General features: G+C 30.2%; 3 protein-coding genes across 3 annotated transcripts; all 3 read right to left on the bottom strand.

Moving 5' to 3' along the window:
* Positions 1–3,055: 3,055 nt before the first annotated feature.
* Positions 3,056–4,003, bottom strand: LOC125807118 (NDR1/HIN1-like protein 1). Its single transcript, XM_049486889.1, has one exon. It carries the CDS (start codon positions 3,899–3,901, stop codon positions 3,266–3,268), a length of 636 nt encoding a protein of 211 aa, XP_049342846.1. The 5' UTR covers positions 3,902–4,003; the 3' UTR covers positions 3,056–3,265.
* Positions 4,004–11,098: 7,095 nt separating this feature from the next.
* LOC125807098 (uncharacterized) lies at positions 11,099–12,300 on the bottom strand. Its single transcript, XM_049486867.1, has 2 exons — positions 11,365–12,300; positions 11,099–11,170 (listed from the first exon to the last, which is right to left on the bottom strand). Exons 1-2 carry the CDS (start codon positions 12,234–12,236, stop codon positions 11,146–11,148), a joined length of 897 nt encoding a protein of 298 aa, XP_049342824.1. The 5' UTR covers positions 12,237–12,300; the 3' UTR covers positions 11,099–11,145.
* Positions 12,301–13,444: 1,144 nt separating this feature from the next.
* LOC125807061 (exocyst complex component EXO70A1-like) lies at positions 13,445–17,206 on the bottom strand. Its single transcript, XM_049486820.1, has 11 exons — positions 16,922–17,206; positions 16,697–16,792; positions 16,224–16,429; positions 15,791–16,024; positions 15,425–15,563; positions 15,127–15,339; positions 14,783–14,988; positions 14,340–14,537; positions 14,155–14,254; positions 13,823–14,079; positions 13,445–13,692 (listed from the first exon to the last, which is right to left on the bottom strand). The coding sequence occupies exons 1-11, from the start codon at positions 17,081–17,083 to the stop codon at positions 13,581–13,583; spliced, it is 1,923 nt and encodes a 640-aa protein (XP_049342777.1). The 5' UTR covers positions 17,084–17,206; the 3' UTR covers positions 13,445–13,580.
* Positions 17,207–20,344: the final 3,138 nt, after the last annotated feature.

Below are 20,344 nucleotides of genomic sequence, written 5' to 3'. Positions count from 1 at the left end.
ATTTATTATCCTTTTTTTTCATTAGTATATTTTCTTGATTAGGAGATTTCTCTCCTTTTTGTTATTTGGATTATATTATGATTGTTAATAAATAATGAGTTACTTTTATTTATGCTGATTTTCTTTGTTATTATGAGGATATATATGTTAGTTTGTTTATTAGTTTGGAAGTTGATCATACTAATTCAGTTTGTTAGTATCTCACCTGATATGTTTAAGACGATAAAATTCAAATGACACTTTGATATATTGTTATCTGTTAGTACACCAAAAGTTCAAGATTACCTATCTTCAAGGTCATCCTTGTAAATCACCCAAACTTCCCCATTTCTTTTCGTTTTTACAAAAAATAATCTTGGTGGGTTGTTTTAACCTTTTACTCCGCTTGTCCTATGAAAAAACTAACGGTCAAAAGTTCAAAATCAACTATTTCCAATATAATTTAGTGCATCTCCTTCGACCAGTTTGAATGGTATTGAGCTGGATTGAGTCTCCTAACATGGGGCCATTTCTCTGTTCAACCGGCCCAACTACTACCATCACAGTTTTATCACTAACACATTATATCAAGAATTGCTTAGACTTGTCAGAATATTTTATTTAAAAACTCAAACTAAGCGTTGTTTGATCAATTGAACATCTTTTTCCCAGTAAAATGTTTTGACTAGACACCTTATCTCATTCTTCTATTAGTTAGTTAAGTTAACCACGTAAAATATGGCAGTTCCTTTAATTAAACATTCACTTCAATAAGTCATACAACCTCACACATTTCTTGAGATGACGCGTATAATTAAAGAAGATGACATATTTTATATGGTTAACTTCAATACCATATGTTATGATTCAAGCTCAACTATTAAGATATTATCTGTTTTCACACAACCCCTCTGAATATATCATCTCAAATTTTTTAATCTTATAATTTTATGTCGTTGGATTTTAACTAAAAGATAATAATAATTGAATTATGAACTCACTCTTCTAACTATTTCCCTATCATTCCAACTATTTGAGTTTATGTGCCACTTGTTCATCTTGGACTTTTATAGATTTGGTTTGTTGTAATTCTGGACCATGAAAACAACGAGCATAAAAGCCAAAATGGGCCAACCATAGATAGAATATTATTGGATGTCATATAGTACAATAGAATACAAATAAAAATTAATTAGAGATGGGACATATGCTATAGTCTATATTATTAGGTCATCCACCCATTCTTCTATTTTAGTCACATCTCTTTCTTACACGTAAAGTGCATTACCCATTTTTTGTCTTCTCCTCAAACCACTATTTATAATCATTCTATATTAACGTTAATCAGACCTCTTTATAATCGTCATTTTTTATAATAGTAATATTTAATTAGAAACTCCAGTTTTTAAAACAAATTGATAATTATTCATGTTATGTTATGCTATATATTCTCTTATTAAGATAAACGATGTTATAATTATTATATAAAGTTGAATGTATCTACTTTTTGCTAGTCTCTTTCATTGTTGTCCGATGACATAAAGCCACATAAATCTTATCTCTTTGATACTCAATTTTCTTAATCATAAACACACTTTCCCACTAATACTCTACCAACAATTCACTAATAATTAATCCACCTACTGCTAAGCACTTTCATAAAGTGTCAAAAAATATTTTCTTATAAAATTAGATCACATATATCCGACCTTAAATTATCATATGATTGAATTGAAATTGTTATTATTAAATCATAAATAAAAACCAATAATTATTATGACCCCCTCCCCCAATTAGTACACCTAACTTGTAGCGGATTCAGAGAGTAACATGCAAATTTACAAAAACACATTTTTCATGATCGATAAATTCTGAATTTGCCACTGCGTTAAATACCATCCCTAAAAAAGTGTCATCATGAACATTGAAATTGTGGTATAGTGAAGAGCGACGTATGAAACAAGTTATAGTTTGGTAAACAGCCTAAATCAGGCAGTACATTAAAATTAAATTATATATCACATGGGTTGCCCCCTTCTATATATTTCTAGACTAATCAAAACAGGTCACATGTCCCATTTTACCTAACTTTTAATATAAAAAATACAAATAAACGATAATTAAGTGCACAAAATATTTCACGTTAGCATGATTAGAAAAATTCACTACCCCTCAAAACCATTGAAGAGTAAACTTCAAAGCCTTAATATAGGCATGAGAAAGAAAAAAAAACAATTAAATCAACTTGAATACAACTGCAACAATCCAAGTTAATCAATTATTTTAATTATATATAAATTCTTTATGATCTTAATTAATTATTTGTAACTCTATATATTATAGTAGAAGGGAATATCTGTCACTTTTATATGTCCCTTTCATTAGCAAAAATACAAATAGAAGAATCACCATATGTAATAGTCATGAAAAATACCCTTTTCACATAAAGAATTAACTTTTTTTAATTTTACACTCGATCTGTCATATTCGTATTAGAATTCATTTTAATTCTGAATGAGGAAACATCAAACATATATTGAAAATAGAACACTATCTAAAAATATAATTTCATAATTAAAGGCTTGACTAACTCAAAACCTTGTATTATGAATCAAGAAGTACTTATTACTCATCTACAATCATATATCAATAAACAAAATATAATTTTTTTTAAAAACATAGAGTAAACATCAAGTAATTATTAGAGTAAACCAATTTTTTTTACATGATCCAATATTTCACCAATCCCTAAAAACGTTAGATAATCGAAAAACCATATTTCTAATTTTTTTAATTAACAAGCAAATAATTTATTTAATTAAAAAGAAAGGACAGTTCAGTGCACTAAAGCTCTCACTATGCATAGGATTCAGAGAAGAGTCACAAGACTTATTATACGTAGACTTACCTTACATTCCTGCCAAAATGTTTCCAATTACAAGAACTTATTATGCGCAGACTTACCTTATATTCCTATCAAAACTGTTTCCAAGACTTGAACTCAAGTATCGTTCACTTTTACTTATTTAATTTCTAACTAATGACAATAAGAAGACAATTATTTGTAATTTATTTATATATATAATATAAGTTTTCCAATATTATTCTTTAGCAGAAAAAATGTACAGTTCATTCAACTTTATAGGACCAAAAATATTAAAACTGTAAATAGCAGAAAAATAAAAATTAGAAAATAAAAGTTGGTCCAAAAAAAAAGTAATTAAAAAGAAAAATAAATACTTCCAGTGGCAATAAACTCCTCTGCTTCATCATCTTCTCCAAATTACTAGACACTCACATCACAGCTCCGGGCAAGTTGATATTTCACGGCGTTATTTCCTACGAAAATTCCGCCGTCGCCGGGATGATTTCCGAACGGTACATAAGCCGTACACGTAACATGTAAATGATAATGCCCAGTAGTAATCGTTCCAACTCTCCATTTCACACGGCCGTCAATTTTGAAATCGAGCCAAACGCCGCCGTTTTGCTGGTCTTCTTTCAGATCTGGTCCATTAAGAGGTGAAATCGGAACATTGTTACTGAAAACGAACGGCGACCATATGTTAACGTCTTTATGACCTTGATAAACTGAAGGAATTTGGGTATAATAAGTAATTTGTTGATTGTGATAGTTCGCGTATGATTTCATCTTATCGTAGTAAATGCCGATTTTGTCGTTTGGGTTCCGGGCATATATAGTGATTTGAATTGAAGTGGAGAAGATATTGGGAGCGGAAACGTTGAAATTGAAGATTGTAGCGTCTTGGAGAATGAATCTGGGTTTTTTGGGTTGTAGAATTGCCCAGACCAGTAAGATGGTTAAGAGGACGACGAAGAGGAAAATGAGGATTCCGGCGAAGAGTCGCCGGACGAGTTTTCGTTTTTTGTCTTTGTGGTGAGTGCACTCCTTGACTGACATGGTGGTGTTTTCTCCGGCGGTAGCTCCGGTGATCGGAAAAGTAGTGGTGGAGCTGAAGATGTGGATAGTAGTAGTACTAGTGTGGAATAAAAGGGAAGTGAGTGGTTATGGGGATTGGTTTATCTATATAGAGTAATAAAGTGAGCTAGTGTCACGTCCTTTTAAAAAAATGGATATTCAAAATTTAACCACTCGATTAATTTGGATTCGTATCGTATAAATATATAGTAGAATGAACTATGATGTCAAAAGATTCTTCCTTCTCATAATGTATCTATCTGTTCGAAATCACTGATTAAAGATGAAAGGTTAGAAAAAAACTATAAGAGGTTCATATATATATATATATATATATATATATATATATATATATATATATATATACTAGTAAAGAAAGCCCGGGTGCTGGTCGGGCCCAACATTAATAAAGTTATATTGTTATTCTCTCCGTCCCATATTAGATGAGAATCTTACTAAAAATATTTTTTTCATATTATTTGAGCACTTATTAAATTAGGATAGAATTAATTAATTTTTTTCCATTTTACCCCTACAATTAATATGACCATTCCTATATTGTATGTGTATGTTTTGTAACTCATTTCAATGTGCATTAATATAAACAAAGGGCAAAATGGTGAAGTCTTCCAATGTATTAATGATTTCTTAATCACCGTGTAAAGTTGGAAGTGCCCATCTAATATGGGACGGAGGGAGTATAGTTTATGTATTGTTATAAAATTAGTAAAGATTGTTATAATATATTTTGCTCATAAGTGAGCTAATATAGAAACTTATTTGTCATTTGTCTTTTTAATTTCAATTTAAATAGCAAATAAATGTAGCGATAAGATAGAGGGTAGAAATGAAGCATATATTTCTAAATTTAAGTAAAAATAAACAGAGTAGAAGAAACATTAGGGTTATTGATAGGACGATTCATTCGGTTATTTTTTTAAAAATTATATCATTCAATTTTTTAGCTATTTTATAATGTATAATCAAAATTAAAATTTTAAAATCATCCCAATCCTAATTTATGTGACACAAGCAGTACAAAAATTAGTGTTTTTTTTGTTGTCTTGTAGATATTTTAAGTTATTATTTATTGTAAATTATAGTACTTTTTATTAAAGTTTTTAATAACATATGTTACTTTTTATGTTTGAGAGTCAAACCAATTTTTTTTTATATGTCTTTTAATTTTATATGTGTTTTGTCTTTTCCATTTTCAAAAACTAATACTCTCTCCATTTCATTTTATATGTCATTTCTTTTTATAAATATATTGGTTATTCCCTGTTCTTATTGGAAAACACATGTTGACTTGTGGTGCTTGTTTATTTCCTCTTCTTATATAGTAATATATTATAGGCATGTTGAACCTTTTTTTAAAAAAATCTTTTTATATATTTAATTTGGTATATTTAAATGTAAATTTGATTCGTGATTGAATAGAAGTATTTCAATAGTCCCCTTTCTTATTATAAGCTAAAAAGGGATGAGTAAGTTTACTCAATTGAGATGTAGTTATATAATTGGTAATTGTTACCCAATTAAAGTTGTTTAAGAAGAATTACATATAATTGTTAGTTATTAAAAGTACATGTAGTAGTCCTTTGGGATGACTCAGTTGATTTGGAAGGTGGTTATTCACACGGATGACTCGGGATTGATCTTCCCTCAATGCCTTCTGAGTCGAGCCTGTTGCATAGGGCTTGCCTAGTGCGGTTTACATCCCCTGTGTGGTTTGCAGGCTATTACACAGTGAAGGATTTACCCAGTGCGCACAAAGTGTTCACCCAAAGAGCAGAGGCTATGACAAAAGTTGTAGCAGCTGCGGATTATCCTGGGGTTCCAAAATAAAAAAAGTAAATGTTTTAGTTTAAAAAAGAAAATTATGCTATACGTAGAATTCACAAAAAATTGATAAATGTTTGTTGAATACAATATGTTTTTCAAAATCCTTGTTTAGCTTGTGAAAATGATTAGTAATAAATGTTTGAAAAATAATTTAGAAGATAATAATGATGGCGTAAATGACACGTTTACATCGTAATAGGGTCCACTTGTATTATTATGGGGCAAAAAAAATTTCCCACCCAAGCCCGCCGACAACCGTTGGTTCTTTGTATATCCCAATTGATTATCGTATTTATTCTCTCAATTTCAAAATAAATATTACACCGTATAATGTAGTAAAATATTTTTAAATTTGAAATATTGTTATCGTTGTTTTTATGCCTTCCTAAAGCTCACATCTTGTTTGCTTCTCCGGTGACTTGAAGCTATAATTTTAGGATTAAAATAACGTCGTGATTGTTTTATGCCATTTTTTTTAATGATGAAATGACTTGAGAGATCATTATATTTGATTCAGTTTGTAAGTTGGATTCGTATACTCACGGTTTTGTCAATTGTACTTTGATCCCTTAAACAATGTTTCACTGTGTTTTATTGACAAATTCATAAGTACTATAAGCGTCCAACTTACAAACAAAGCCAAATATAAGAAACTTCTAAGTCATTCCATCTTTTAAAAATTATGTTCAATACAAGTACATTTCCCCCCTTTTTCCTTCTTCAAAAAATTGGAGGCAAAATATGTAAATTGAAGTTAATTTATAATCAGATAAATTAAAATAGACGTCAAGATCAATTAAAATGGAAATTTTTCATTTTAGTTTTAAGTAAATTGATTTAAGTAGTACTCATGATTCAATAGTATTACGTACAGCTATGAGATTATATCAAACGGGTGGTTAATCATTATCACGAAGCTAATATCTCAACTAAATGTTTCTATTTTGATTAGTGAAATTGTTTAGTAACGTCATTACTTAATAATCTCTAAAAAAGAATAATAACACGCTCTTTTAATTTGCATGAAGGGTTGTTTTCATATTTAATGTGAATAGTGAGGATGGTAACAGCCTAGCTAAGGGTGACAATGATGTTAACCACGATGGATCTAGAGGTTTGATTACATATGCATGTAAATTTAATATATTTACATAATCATGTATTTAAGTATATTTTAAAAAATTATTAACTATCTATAAATATTTGATTATGTATAAATTATTATTATAATATTAGCTTAAAATAATTATAAATATTTATAAATCTCAAATTCAAAATCCACGTCGGTAAGGTATGTATAGATAAAATAATGTAGCCGACCAAGTGGGAAAATGGTGCATCAAGACCCCCTACCCTTGGAAGGTTCATGTATAGGCCACGAGTCCAAAATGTATGTTATAAGAAATTAATGAATGAATCATGAATTAAATTGACAAATATAATTGATCAGAGAGAATTATATAAGAGTTTGTATGAAATGAATTTTGTCCGATTCATGTGATACATTTTTTAAGTTTTAAATTGCATATTACCATTTTTATATTTTAAATTATTTTATTTTATTTTTATAATAAAATAATTTATAACCATATAAATGAATAAATCACAAAAAAATTAGCAGGTATTACTATATAGAATAAGAGTCTATAACCAAACAACTCATAAACGACATATCTACTTGAGCTATGTGTTTATACTTTGTAATTAAAGGTGTCAAACTCATTTTAGTATTCTCTCCGTTTTAATTCATTTATCTAGAGTACATTTTTATATGACATATTATTATTAATGATGGAAAAGAAGAAAAGTTTTTTAAGCAACCATCCATGTGGTCAATTTGGGACATCATTTTCCTTGCATTATATTCCACCATATATACCCTACTAGCTAATGTTCACTTTTTCCCCTAATCAATAATTAACCTAAAATATTCTCCATAGTCTATTAATTAATTGATTAATTAATCAAATGGATCCACATAAATTTTGCTTCTAATTATTCTTGGATTTGACAAATTAGCAGCCCCAAACAAGGTCAGCAAAAGGCTCAAGTACTAGAAAGTTCAATCAACAACTATTTGCTTGGAAATTATTGGCATTTACATGTGAATAATTATATATGTTGTCTTATGATTCTAAATTATTGATCATGGGATTAATTAAATTAAAAAAAATTATGGCAACCAATCATTTTTGTCTTTAAACAATAAAATTCTTTAGCTAATTTTATCTAACGATGCATTATACATATAAATAACTTGCTTATTATGGGCTAGCTACTTGAACGCCAAAATTTATAGTTAATTCTCACAATACATCATATGAGCCATGGTGGGAAAATGTGTCTTAATTGTTTCAAAAATATTTTTTGTTTCTCACTCAGTATTTAATTCTTGTGTTAGAATTTGACTAAATCTAAAAAATCCACATACATTAGGAGATGAGAAGTCTCACATTGGGAGAGGGAGAGGGGGGGGGGGGCGGGGGGGGGGGACTGCTTCCAAACAAAAGCGACCTCAAAATACCTAACACATAAACCTAAAAAACTTTGAATGAGTACTTAACATTCCACTGTAATTTTATCAAATCATACTCTCTTTTTTTTGGTTGAAATCAAATCATACTCTCACAAATTAGGTCATGTATACCTTTTACTACTAACAACTTTTTTAGGTACATGGAGTTGAACTCCTCTAGTTGTTTCTTTTGGACAATATTGGTAGAAAAAAGCAAGAAGCAACAAATATAGAAAAGCCCCCCACAAATGCCATTTTAATGTTGTTTTGCTGGTGTCACTTAAAAAATCTAAGTATATGCATATTCCCCACAAGAATTTCATATGCTTTAACCTTATCATTATAATGTATATATATTCCAAAAGTAAAAAGGTATACTTTTTGGGCTCTGACACACACACAAACCTTCCTTGGAAAATTTCAATTATTTGTACTTGTAACTTGTCCTTGTTAACATCTTGTTTGAAGTTTGAGCTCTTTGATTATTCAAAGTACTTACACACAAGTTCATAATTTCCCTTTAAAAATTGGTTATTTCATCCGATGTGTGAGTTACACGTGGTGTACTAAATAAAACTATATTTTTTAGATGATTCATGCTTCCCTAATAGAAGAATGTGAAAATTCAAAAGGAATAGAAGGTTTGAAGGTGAGTGGGTGCGGGTAGGGGGTAAGACTTGGGGATGATGGAAAATATAGTAAACAAAGGATGTCTAACCAGAGTCGGAATCAAAATTTGAACTTTATTATGATTTTTAAATTTTAGTATAGCGATATTAGGTGTTATTATTAAGTGAATTTTCTAAATTGATTGTTTTATATATATATATATTTAAATTATTTTTAATACAAATAAAGAATTCAAATTAAATCTGTTGAGTTTGATTGGATTCATAAATAACAGTTTAGCACATATAATGAGTGGAATCAAAAAATTATACTACATAAAGAAGATTAAAATTATTATTTTTACGTATATATAGTAGACTGTTGAATTTCTTTAATTTCCTCGTATGTCTATTTTATATTTTAAATTTTCTTAACAAAAATTCTTACTCCGCTACCATTACTTCGGAGAAAATTAAAGTAGGTGTGGAAAATGAAAGGATGGATATATATAGAGGAATCAAGTGTGAGTCATACATGTGTGTGTTGTTCATTGGTCGTTTTCACACATTTAGCGCCTTTCTAGTGTATAGATAGAAAAAAAAAAAACAGTAAAAAGGGACCTTCTTTTTTGACATTTGAGGACTTTCATTTATTTAATTAGGTGTTGCTAGCTATATATCATGAGAATAGAGACTTTTCAATTTCCATAATACTCAAATAATTAAAATGCATTGTTAAGTTATGTCAAATAACTTCATAACATGAAACACAAATGTTTTTTTTTCTTCATTTTTTTAGTGTTAAATTTTGGAAGCTCGCTACATGATAACACGACTAATGTAGATTTGTATTAAGAAAATTAACTAAACAAATAATTAAATTGTTTTATTTGTAAGATTAACCATACTCAGCGTTTGAACTCAAAATGTCTTGCTTGTTGAAGGAGATATTTCAATTTCATACGACCCATGTTTCTGGGGCGGGGGGCGGGGGGGCGGGGGGGCAGGGGGTGATTATTAAATTAAATTCGACAGTTGAGCAATTACTTTAGGGTGCATGGGAGCCACATTTAACATTTAATTCAGAAGATATAAGAGACCTTTTGAAGGAGTATTATTTTGTATTACATATATTACAATATATATTATTATTAAATGTTGTAATAAAAGTAGTATGTACTTAATTATTTATTCTTAATTATTTTTTTTGAATTTAAGTTTTAGATATAAAGTTACTTTCGATAAGGAGCACTAGCTTTATCCTCGAAGTCGGATTTCCTAGAACAAATTTAAATTACCATGGCCTCGAAGTGATTATAAGAAAAAGAAAAAAAAGACAACTCAATGCACTAGAGCTCCTGTTATGCGCAAGATCCAAGAAGCGTCCGGCTATAAGGAGCTAATATACACAGTCTTACCTTGTATTTCTGGTAGAAGAAAAATATAAAATCAAAAAGTTCCCCCTCCACACCCCCACCCACATGCACTTCACCTAACTTTCCACAACTGCTTAAAAAAGTTATTAAGCTAATTAATATAACAATAACAGCATATAACATATCCAATATAATTTCACACATAAATATAAAGAAGGTTAAGTTTACATAGATTTTATTTTTACTTTTATGAGGTTGTTTCCAATAGATTGTCGGCTCAAGAAAAAGTATTTATCAAAACAAAATTTTAAAAATACAAAAATAAAAAGTCTTCCTGTTTTAAGAACATTTATTCTATGGCCACCAACTGCAAAGTGCTAAAAGTAATTAGGTGATAACTACATATCTACCCAAAAAGAGAGACAGAAATCAAATATATTTATATACATTAAATTTTGTGCACAAAAAGTTTTTACATTATATCAAAGGATACTTACAGATATGCCTCTATAAAAATTGAGATCTGTAAAAATTAAAAATAAAGGCAAATTATATGTTACTAAAAGTAAACATGACCTAAATAAAAACTTGATAGTGTATATAACTTAAACTATTTGTAATATCCATGTCTATGCTTTATCTAGGTTTTGTGATTTGATTGCTAATATATATACTAGCTTAAGTTTATCAAACTTGACTAAAAAAAAGGACATGTTAATTGCTGGTGAAAAAACTGTACACGTAAAGAAGCGATCTGTATCAGAAGTTTCTTCATTTTTAGGAATATTTGAAACGCGAAACTCTGCTTAAGAATGAAGGATTCATCTCACCATGCGTCACTTGTGGCCACTCCTTCTTATTGGTTGATGTTTACATGAAATTTCACCAAGGTTCCCATATGACATCCCTTCAATTAAAATGAGACAAGAGAATAAAGATGTTATGATGAGTAATTCAATTATAGATATATCTGAATAGTTAGAATTTTCTGTAATAATATTTTATCGTAATGGCCAAATATTTTGACAAACGATGTTATTATAAAGAGATTTATTTATAATTAACTTCACGTAAGAAAAAAAAGAATGAAGAAAAACTTACCACCATGTCTCATCGTACTCGCATTTCGATTTGTAATTATTTGTTCTACCATCCCACTCTGGCAAGCTAGTTGAATTCTTGAAATTCAAAATTAAATCATCACATGATAGATACAACTCTCTTTTGTAGCGACTATTGGTACCTTGATTTATTATTTTAGCTTCTATCCTCAAATCAATTAACAAGTTGTAACCTCTTCTCAAATCTCGAGCCATTTCATTAACCACAAGTCCTCCTATTTTCACCTGATTTGGATTTGGAATATTAGAATCGACATGAAACTTAGCATTACTTTTTCTAGACACATTGAAAGGCGCGCTGAACGATGATTCGAGTAGTTGTAGATTGTACATCAAGCTAGTTGATATGTACTCAAAACTAATTTCCACTTTCCTATTTGAATTCCTCACACTCACATCTACTTCCCAATCCACTGTTAACTTATTGGTGGGATTTGATATGTTGAAAGAATGTACAATAAATGATACAACCTCAAATGAAGGGTAATATGCGTAATTTTTCCAAATTCGAACAACGAAAAAAATACTGAAACTCAATATTAGAACGACGATAAGGCAAAAAAGGACACGACAAAAAGTTATAATTTTTCGTCGTGGAGGGGGTACGTTAGATAATTGGGGTTGCAAGATATTATTATTGTTGTTGTTGTCATTGTTATAGTAATTGGATTGGTAATTTGGGTAGTAATAATAGGGGTATTGATATGGATATTGATCATATGGTGGAGGATAGTGATAGGCAGGATTGGGATAAGGTGAGGCAAAATTACGATCCGATTGAGAAAATTGTTCAGGATAACCTAAAACAGGTTTTGTTTCATCTTTTTTATCATCACCTGAAGAATCTGTCATGGTTATAATTCGTCCCCTTCCCCCCTTTCTTTTTGATAAAAGAAAGGGAGAGAGGACGATTTGTTTTTTTTCTCGGAGATTTTAGGAGAAGGGAGATTCAGAAATTCAAAGATATAAGTTAGAAAAAATACAAAGGCGAAATTTTTGGAATTAAAATGTGGAAGAGAGAACTCAAGTAAGAAATATTTTTTTGTCCATTTTAAAACATTGTCACTAAATTAATATATATAAAGCATTTTCTTCGGATCGAGATGAATATGAATTCTCAATATTGTGGGGACTATAGAAGTGCTAAAAAAATCCACTTGTTTTACACTTATATTACTCGTTTAGGACGCGCAATTGATTTAATATTTGACATTTAGATTTATCACGAATTTCAAATAAAAATAATTATAAATTTTACCATGTTCAAATTATTATTATTAATGGTCAATATATGGAGAAAGGGGCATCTCCTTCAATTGGTGTGTAGTATATATGTACATAAAATAAATATACAGATCAAATTGAAATAATATAGTTCTACCTCCTTCAAATTCAGAACCTAATTCAAGAGATGAAAATTGTCTGAAATTATATACGGAGTATAGATAATTTAAAATGAGTTGAAAAAAAGATCAATTGGGGTGGACCTTGTTTTGATATATCATGTTAAATAAATGAATATTGAGTATAATTTAACCCAAAAATTATTTCGAAGAGGTAAGAATTACCCGAAATTGTATAATATATCACTAACAACAAGATAAACTACGTACTCGTTAAATGTTACTCACAATGAAAATTGAAACAAGAAAAAAACATTTGCCTAACAATTAACATAATTAATTCTCGCACTATTATTAGCCTTCAATTTATAAACCTTTGCTCGATCGTAGGAATAATGATGCAATTTTTCCTTTTTGAAACACAGGAAAATTATTAAGAGTCGTTTGGTATTGTGTGAGGGTAGAGACAAAATAAATTGATTTTTTCAACAAAAAAAAAATTGTAATTTGAAGTTGGAAGAGAGTTTTGGAAAATGTTTTCCTTAAGTTTTGAATGGAAGTCATTTTCCGAGGAAAATGAATTGATTTGGAAAACGGCATACCAAACACACCCTTAATCCTTCTATCAGACAACAAAAGATAGACGAGAAAAGAGGAAAACAAATGTCAAGAGAATATCCAAAAATAAATTACTTACTTGGTATATTTCAGAAACTCGAGACAAAGTGATCGAAATGATTTTATTTGAATCAAGATATGACAATTACAACATTATAATAAAAATGCATTACACACTTCATTTGATCAACAATACAACTTCAAAAAAACTAGAGTACCATTTTGTTACATCTATTTAAGGTCCTTTCCAGGTTTTTCCTTCAAAAAACTCAGCTAGCATTCGTTCAAGATCTTCTGGAGTGTATCTGATATACTTCTGCGGATTTTTGCCACCCTCGATCATTGGCCTAATCACACATAACATTAAGTTATGGATGAACAGAACAAAAAATGACATTGGATAGACGCAGGAGAGAAAGATTAGGAGTTTGATCAGTTGTACTATTGATTTCCAAAGTAGTGTTAAGAAAGCATTACCCGAAACGCTTGGCAAAAGACCTGTAGGCAGGCAATAGGACTTCAGCAACTGCTAGCCTTAAAGACTCGCGCAACTCACTGTCAGGAACTGTCCATTGAGATTGCCTCTGATGAATTTCCTCAAATAACATGTTGAACGTCTTAAACCTATCTTTCACCGTCGACCTTGAGATACCACTGTTGTTACTCACAACTTCACCAGTAAATGAAGAATTCCCACCTGCTGAAGCTCCTTGGACGGACAGAGTCTGCAGAATCTGCACCAGGAAGATTGTACTATAATAATGTTACTACTTTGTAAAACACAAATGTCAATCAAACTACAGAGATACCTTAGACCAAGAAATCCTCTTGTACTGATTTGCATGCTGCTGGACTACCCTTCTATGAATTTGAACCCAATCATCACCAAGCACGTCCTTTGCTTCGGACCTATACCATCATAGAACGAACGTGCAAAGATAAAATTTTGTAGTACAAACAGCTCATTATCTCAAGTAACATCATCTTAACGTACCTGCGAACAGATCTTACAATATAGTGAATGTTATTCATCAGAAATAGTTGAGTCAATGCAGGATCTTTGTATTGCTTAGATTTCCCATCCAAGTTACTCTGAAGAGCTTGCAATATCCGTGTGGTTATAACTCCCAACTGGTCTTTGGAATTACCATCATCAGCGTCTCCGAAAAGTTGCTTTAGAGTTGATTGATAGCTGTCCACAGTCAATAAATAATACTGAGATAGATATTGCAATGCAGAAATGAATGTAAAGTTCCACCAGATCAGATAAGCTAATTGTTTCCGGTAGACAAGGAAGTGATGCAATCAAAAGAGGAACATATCAAAATCGAAAATCCATATCAAGAATGATCAGCCAGAGTGCAATATATAGAAACTCTCAATTTTCAACAAAAGAAGAATGTAAGATAAAGATTGGAGAGCATTGTGAAGACTTACTCAAATAAAAACTTAACATAATTAATCACATAACTAGTTAAAGGATGGACAGTTCCATCAAGAACAGCAGTCTTGGTGGCATCTTTTTCTACTGCTTCTTCAAAATCCACAAAGGTCTCTTGCGCTGTCTCAGCAAGACGATTAGTCAACACTTTAGCAGCTTCTCGCATTTCACTGCAATATTGGCTTCCAAATATATTATCCATCTGTCACACCAACAAAATTCCCCTTCCACAGGGAAGGATAATGGATAGAAATACCAAAATTAGTACAAGTTAAAACGAAGATTTTCCAAAAGCAAAGATTACGGAGACAGAGATATCTTCTCGGTCATTTCATCGTACCTCTGACTGAAGTTCTCTCATTATCTCATACATATCTAGAAGGACAAATAGCTTTTCAGGCGATCGTTTGCTTTTGGCAATGGCTTCTCCAAAGCTAAGCAACACCGCGACACTATTTCCAGTAACCTCTGCGAAACATTGATCTCTAAGACTATCCTGACCTTCAAAAATTTGATCAGAGACTTTCTTCTCTGCAGCAAATAAAAGCCTTACCTGTGTCAAAAGTGATGAATAGGTTATAACAAGGTGAATAAAAAGTAAGGTTCAAATCAAAATTGGATGATGAGACAGTGCTTACGGATATCCTCATGTAGTGAATCCAGTTTCCTATTTTTGCCTCTAAAACTTCCCACTGCATTTTCTGTACATCCTCTTTACCAAGTCTTTCCACACCTAGTTTTTTAAGACTCTGCTCCATGACTAACGAACGTATTTCACTGGATACAAACAGCATGTATGGGAAATGCAAATGACATGAGACATAATAGCATATCCGCGGAAAAAACTACTTTGTCATATAAAAGTTCATCATAGAAAATTAATCAAGAAAAAGATTATGATCAACTTGAGTGCATCCTTCATTCCAAGCTTTATTTCTATCGTAATTGGAAGATCAGGATTTCTCCCTCCTGCAAATATTCCATTATTTAAGGAGATAACTTACTTATAAATAGTATACAGTTGCTGTTGATGACCGGCCTGAATCATTTGCTGAGCCAAATCATGTAACAAGGGAAGTATTCTAGGTGGGATGAGATCCGGAGGGTGGTAAACAACTGTTTCTAAACTTCTTTGGTGCTCTTTTGCTCCAGCACCATCACTTTTACTATCTGATCCTGTAGACGGTCTCAGAGATTGGGGAAGGCAATCGAAAAGACGATCAGGTTCCACAGGTTTACTGCAATCAATATAAGTTACCTTGAGTAGTGAACTTAAAAAGCTATAAAAGAGTTCTACTTTTACATGGATCAGGCAATGTTTATCTTAGAAGGTCTCAATATCACAATGTAAAACATATGAAGAAATTTTAAAAAACGAAAAAAGTTGTATGCATTGGGAGAAAGAAATAAGTACTACTACTATATTAAATTACAGACCTGTACAAGTTTAGAAGCTGACGGAACTCTTCTTCAAGCTTAAGAACAGACTTTGCGAGTAAACTGGAAATATGATTAATCATACCAATACTACTCTTAAGGCCTTTCGTACTGCTGAAAAATTTAACAATACTCCTTAGTTGATTAACTGCTTCCAGATAACTTTCCAAATCCTCATGTGGCCCTCGTAATATTTTGGCCTCCGTCTGTAAAGTCCAAAGAGAATTTAAGTTGTAATACTCACGTAAAGATACATGATTCATGACATAGAATGACTAATTGAAACAAAAGAAGTAATCCTCAAATGGAGTATTGTTTATTTTACTTCCATGTATGCATGTGTACAACAAACTAACTTTGCGTATTCGTAGTGCAATACTCAGCAAAATCCAGAGTGAATATGCAACGAAATTTTCAAAAACAGAGCACCAAAAGCAAAATGTTACAGAAGAAGTACCCAAAATAAGACGAACCTGGCGTGCGAGATCGAATTGACCTAATATCGATTCAGCTACCTTCAATGTCTTGTCAATATTCTCATGTGCTTTTCTAATCGAATGCGTCCTTATCTTTTTTTTCCATCAACGAAAAAAAGAAAAATTAATCATCAAATTAGATATACAAACAAATCACATTTATTCAAATCTACCAAAACATCACATACAGAGATAGATAAACTCAGACGATTATGCAAATACCTGAGTAGGACGCATTGCGGTTTCGAGGGCGGAGAGGCGGTGATCAAAGGAACCGAGAATGGAGATCATATTATCAGTAATTGTTTGGCTTTTCTGCATCGATTCGTTCATAAATTCTGATCTCTCTTTCAAATTCTCCATTACCACTGCGTAAGACGCCATTGTTTTCTGTTTTCGTTAGCTTCTCCAACGAAAAAATGGAAACCAAATGTTAGATAACAGATTTTACAGAGAAACGAAAAGGAAACTGTATGGCTTTATATGAAAAAATGTTATTAGTTTCGTGTCCAAATATTTACTAGATCCGAATGTATTTAAGTTAATAATCTACATTTTTAATTATATATATTAATAAAGCTGAAAATGAACACGCTAATATGGTATGCCTCATTGGCCTCTATTACTATTTATTCTTTTTCTCATAATTTTGAGATTTTTTCTTATTTTCTTTCTTCAAACTTTCAAAAATAAAAATTATTTCTTTCATTATTATTTGTGTTGATTACATTATAATGGGTCATTAAAATGGCCAGAATTGAATTGTTTATTGCATTTTTTGGTTCATTTCCGTTGTCTGCTTAAAGAATAATTAAAGATCTCATAAAGCTCAATTAAATATGGCAAACAAATGCAGAACAGTCCCTTCATTAAGCATAATTATGCACTTAATGCTCATTTATATGAAATTACTCAAAATCCGTTAGTTTTCTTCAGTTACTAATTTTTTTGAGTAAAGAAAGTCATTTCCAAAGCACAACATTCTTCCTTTTTCTTTCCATAGCATTCTTCTCAATTATTATTATTATTGTTATTAATAATTGTTAATATTAATAATGGCAACAATTTGCTCCTTTTTTGTTGGAAACTTTATTCCCGAAAAACAAAAAAAGGTTCGTACATTTTTATTTTGTTTTTGCCACAATTATTTATATAGTGTACTGGAAATCACTTTCTTCCTTATGAAATGAAGTGGAATGGCATATGGGCCCTTTTTTAGCAACATATACATTTTTATGTTGCTTTTGCCACATCTATTAGTTTAATATTCCCTCCGTCTCATTTTATATGTCAATTTTTTATTTTGCACTTGCATTAAGAAATGATGTAACTTCACCCTTCTATCCTTATTTAATTTTTTTGGAACTCAAGTTTTCAATTAGTGAATATGAATTAATTTATTTTGATTAATTAATTTAACCAATGAACATGAATCATTTACTTAGCTTTTCTAAGTTGGTCAAATGTATATTTTCAAGGTTAATAACTTACACGGGTAAAAAAGGAACAATATAGTAATTTATGCATTGATTTTATGAAATGACAAGTATTATGGACCAACTATTTATACAAAGGAATAACATATAAAATGGGACGACAAAAGTATAGTGTACTGGTACAAAACATATTAAATGAAGCAGGAACGACTATAAAAGGAGAGATGAAAAATGATTTAATTGCGCTCAGTATTAATTTAAATTTGATATTGTGTTAGGTTGGATCATCGAGGGATAAGTTCTTTTGAGTTGGGTTAGAATTTTATGTGGATTAGTTATTTAAATATATATATATCATATAAGTTTACCTTTTATCAAGGGATAATATTAAGATTGAAAATAACGTTTGAGTTCAAATGCAAGTTGCTACATTTTTTTATAAATATATTTCTGAAAAGATCAAGGGGCGTTTACCCTTGTTTTTTCTTAATAAAATATTTTTTTAGAAGAACGTCATCGCCACCGACTCACAATTTTCCGACGTTGTCGAGTCCATCAATTTTGGATCGGTTTTAGTCAAAATAAGGGATAAGGATTTGAAAAATACCTCAATTTTGGTCGAATTTGCTGTTGCGATACTAAACTTTCATGAAGACCTATTACCTCCCTAGACTATTTAATACCGTATTTTAAACATATATATTTGCCCACGTGGATATAAAAAATAATGCAAAATTATAAATAGTAATGTGTCCACGTGGGCACATATATACCTTTAAAATACACTATTAAATAGTTCAGGGGGTAAAAAATACGATATTAAATAGTCTAGGGAGGTAATAGGTCCTCATGAAAGTTTAGTATCGCAACAACAAATTTGACCAAAGTTAGGATATTTCTCAGACCCTTATCCCTCAAAATAACGAGTGCTTTTGTCGATTTTAACCTTAGGTTTTTGACATATTTTTTAGTAGTAATTTAACAAGGCTCTGCAAAATTTTCTTTTTTCTAAATATGCTAGTGCCTAAGACTCAGGTAGACCACTCCTAATTAGTAATTAATGCCTACTCATTAGCTTTGCCAACCCAATTTCCTTCTTGTTAAAGTAAATAGTATCTGAATTAAATAGGTCATCTATACACTAAATAAATCCAGGGGTATTCTTGGTGCGGTTTGACTTGCTTAAAAATAAATTAAATCAACTAAGTTGATTTTTTAAATCAATCAAACTAATATTGAGTAATTAATTAAGCACTTACAGTACAATACCAACATATAGATAGATAGATAGATTTGCCCAATCTACTGCTATCTAATTAACTAACTTTGTCAACCCAAATTATGTGTTATTAAACTTGGTTAGAACATAGAAATACAAACGTTATCTTAATAATTCAATAAGACTTGCGGGAGATTTTACAAAGATAAAAGAAAAAATGCAACACTAAATAAGATAGTACACCAAATTTTAATTTCCATATTTTTAAGAAATAAGTAGTGTATTTTAGAGGGAATAAACACTTTTATTTTCAGTTTTATTAGTGAATCTTTATCAATGGGTTAATTTCAGGACTATATTTTGATATGCTTATTATATTTATAGAATTTACTGAGATGTCTGCATTATTTAATCCAATATATTAGTATCTAGACTAGACTAGATATTAGTGATGTAATATAATTAGAAATTAATTAGAAGTTAAACGCAAAAAGATAAAGACAGAGAAATATTTTCTCGTTCCATTTTTTGTGTAAGTATTAATATTTGAGTTAGATTTGATTTTTTTTAAGTATACGTATTTTAATTTATTAACTATATAAACTTATAGTATCTTTATGTTATTTTTAAATATATATAAATTAAATTTTTTAAAAGTTAATAATTTATATTCAAACTTAAAAACTAAATTACAAATGTCTTCACAAAAATTAGAAAAGAGTATTTCATATAAGTTACGAAGGAGAACATACTAAGTTTCGTTTCAAACGAGGATAGATTATTATCTGGTATAATATAATATTTGTTGTGATGGTGACTTAAATTTTACTAAATTATTTTATCGAATTAATTGTTATGTAATGTTTAAAAGTCCTATTCTATATAACTATCGATTTATTATGATTGTGTCATAATCTTTTTATAAATATATATGTTTTGTCTTTACTTATATTAAATAATTATTATTATTATTATAATTTATTCTTTATC

The sequence above is a fragment of the Solanum verrucosum genome, unplaced genomic scaffold, assembly GCF_900185275.1.
Source record: "Solanum verrucosum unplaced genomic scaffold, falcon-dt-bn FXZP01000196.1, whole genome shotgun sequence".
Taxonomy (NCBI): Eukaryota; Viridiplantae; Streptophyta; class Magnoliopsida; order Solanales; family Solanaceae; genus Solanum; species Solanum verrucosum.
Note: the sequence above shows the minus strand (reverse complement) of the source record. Positions and strands in the feature narration are given on the sequence as shown.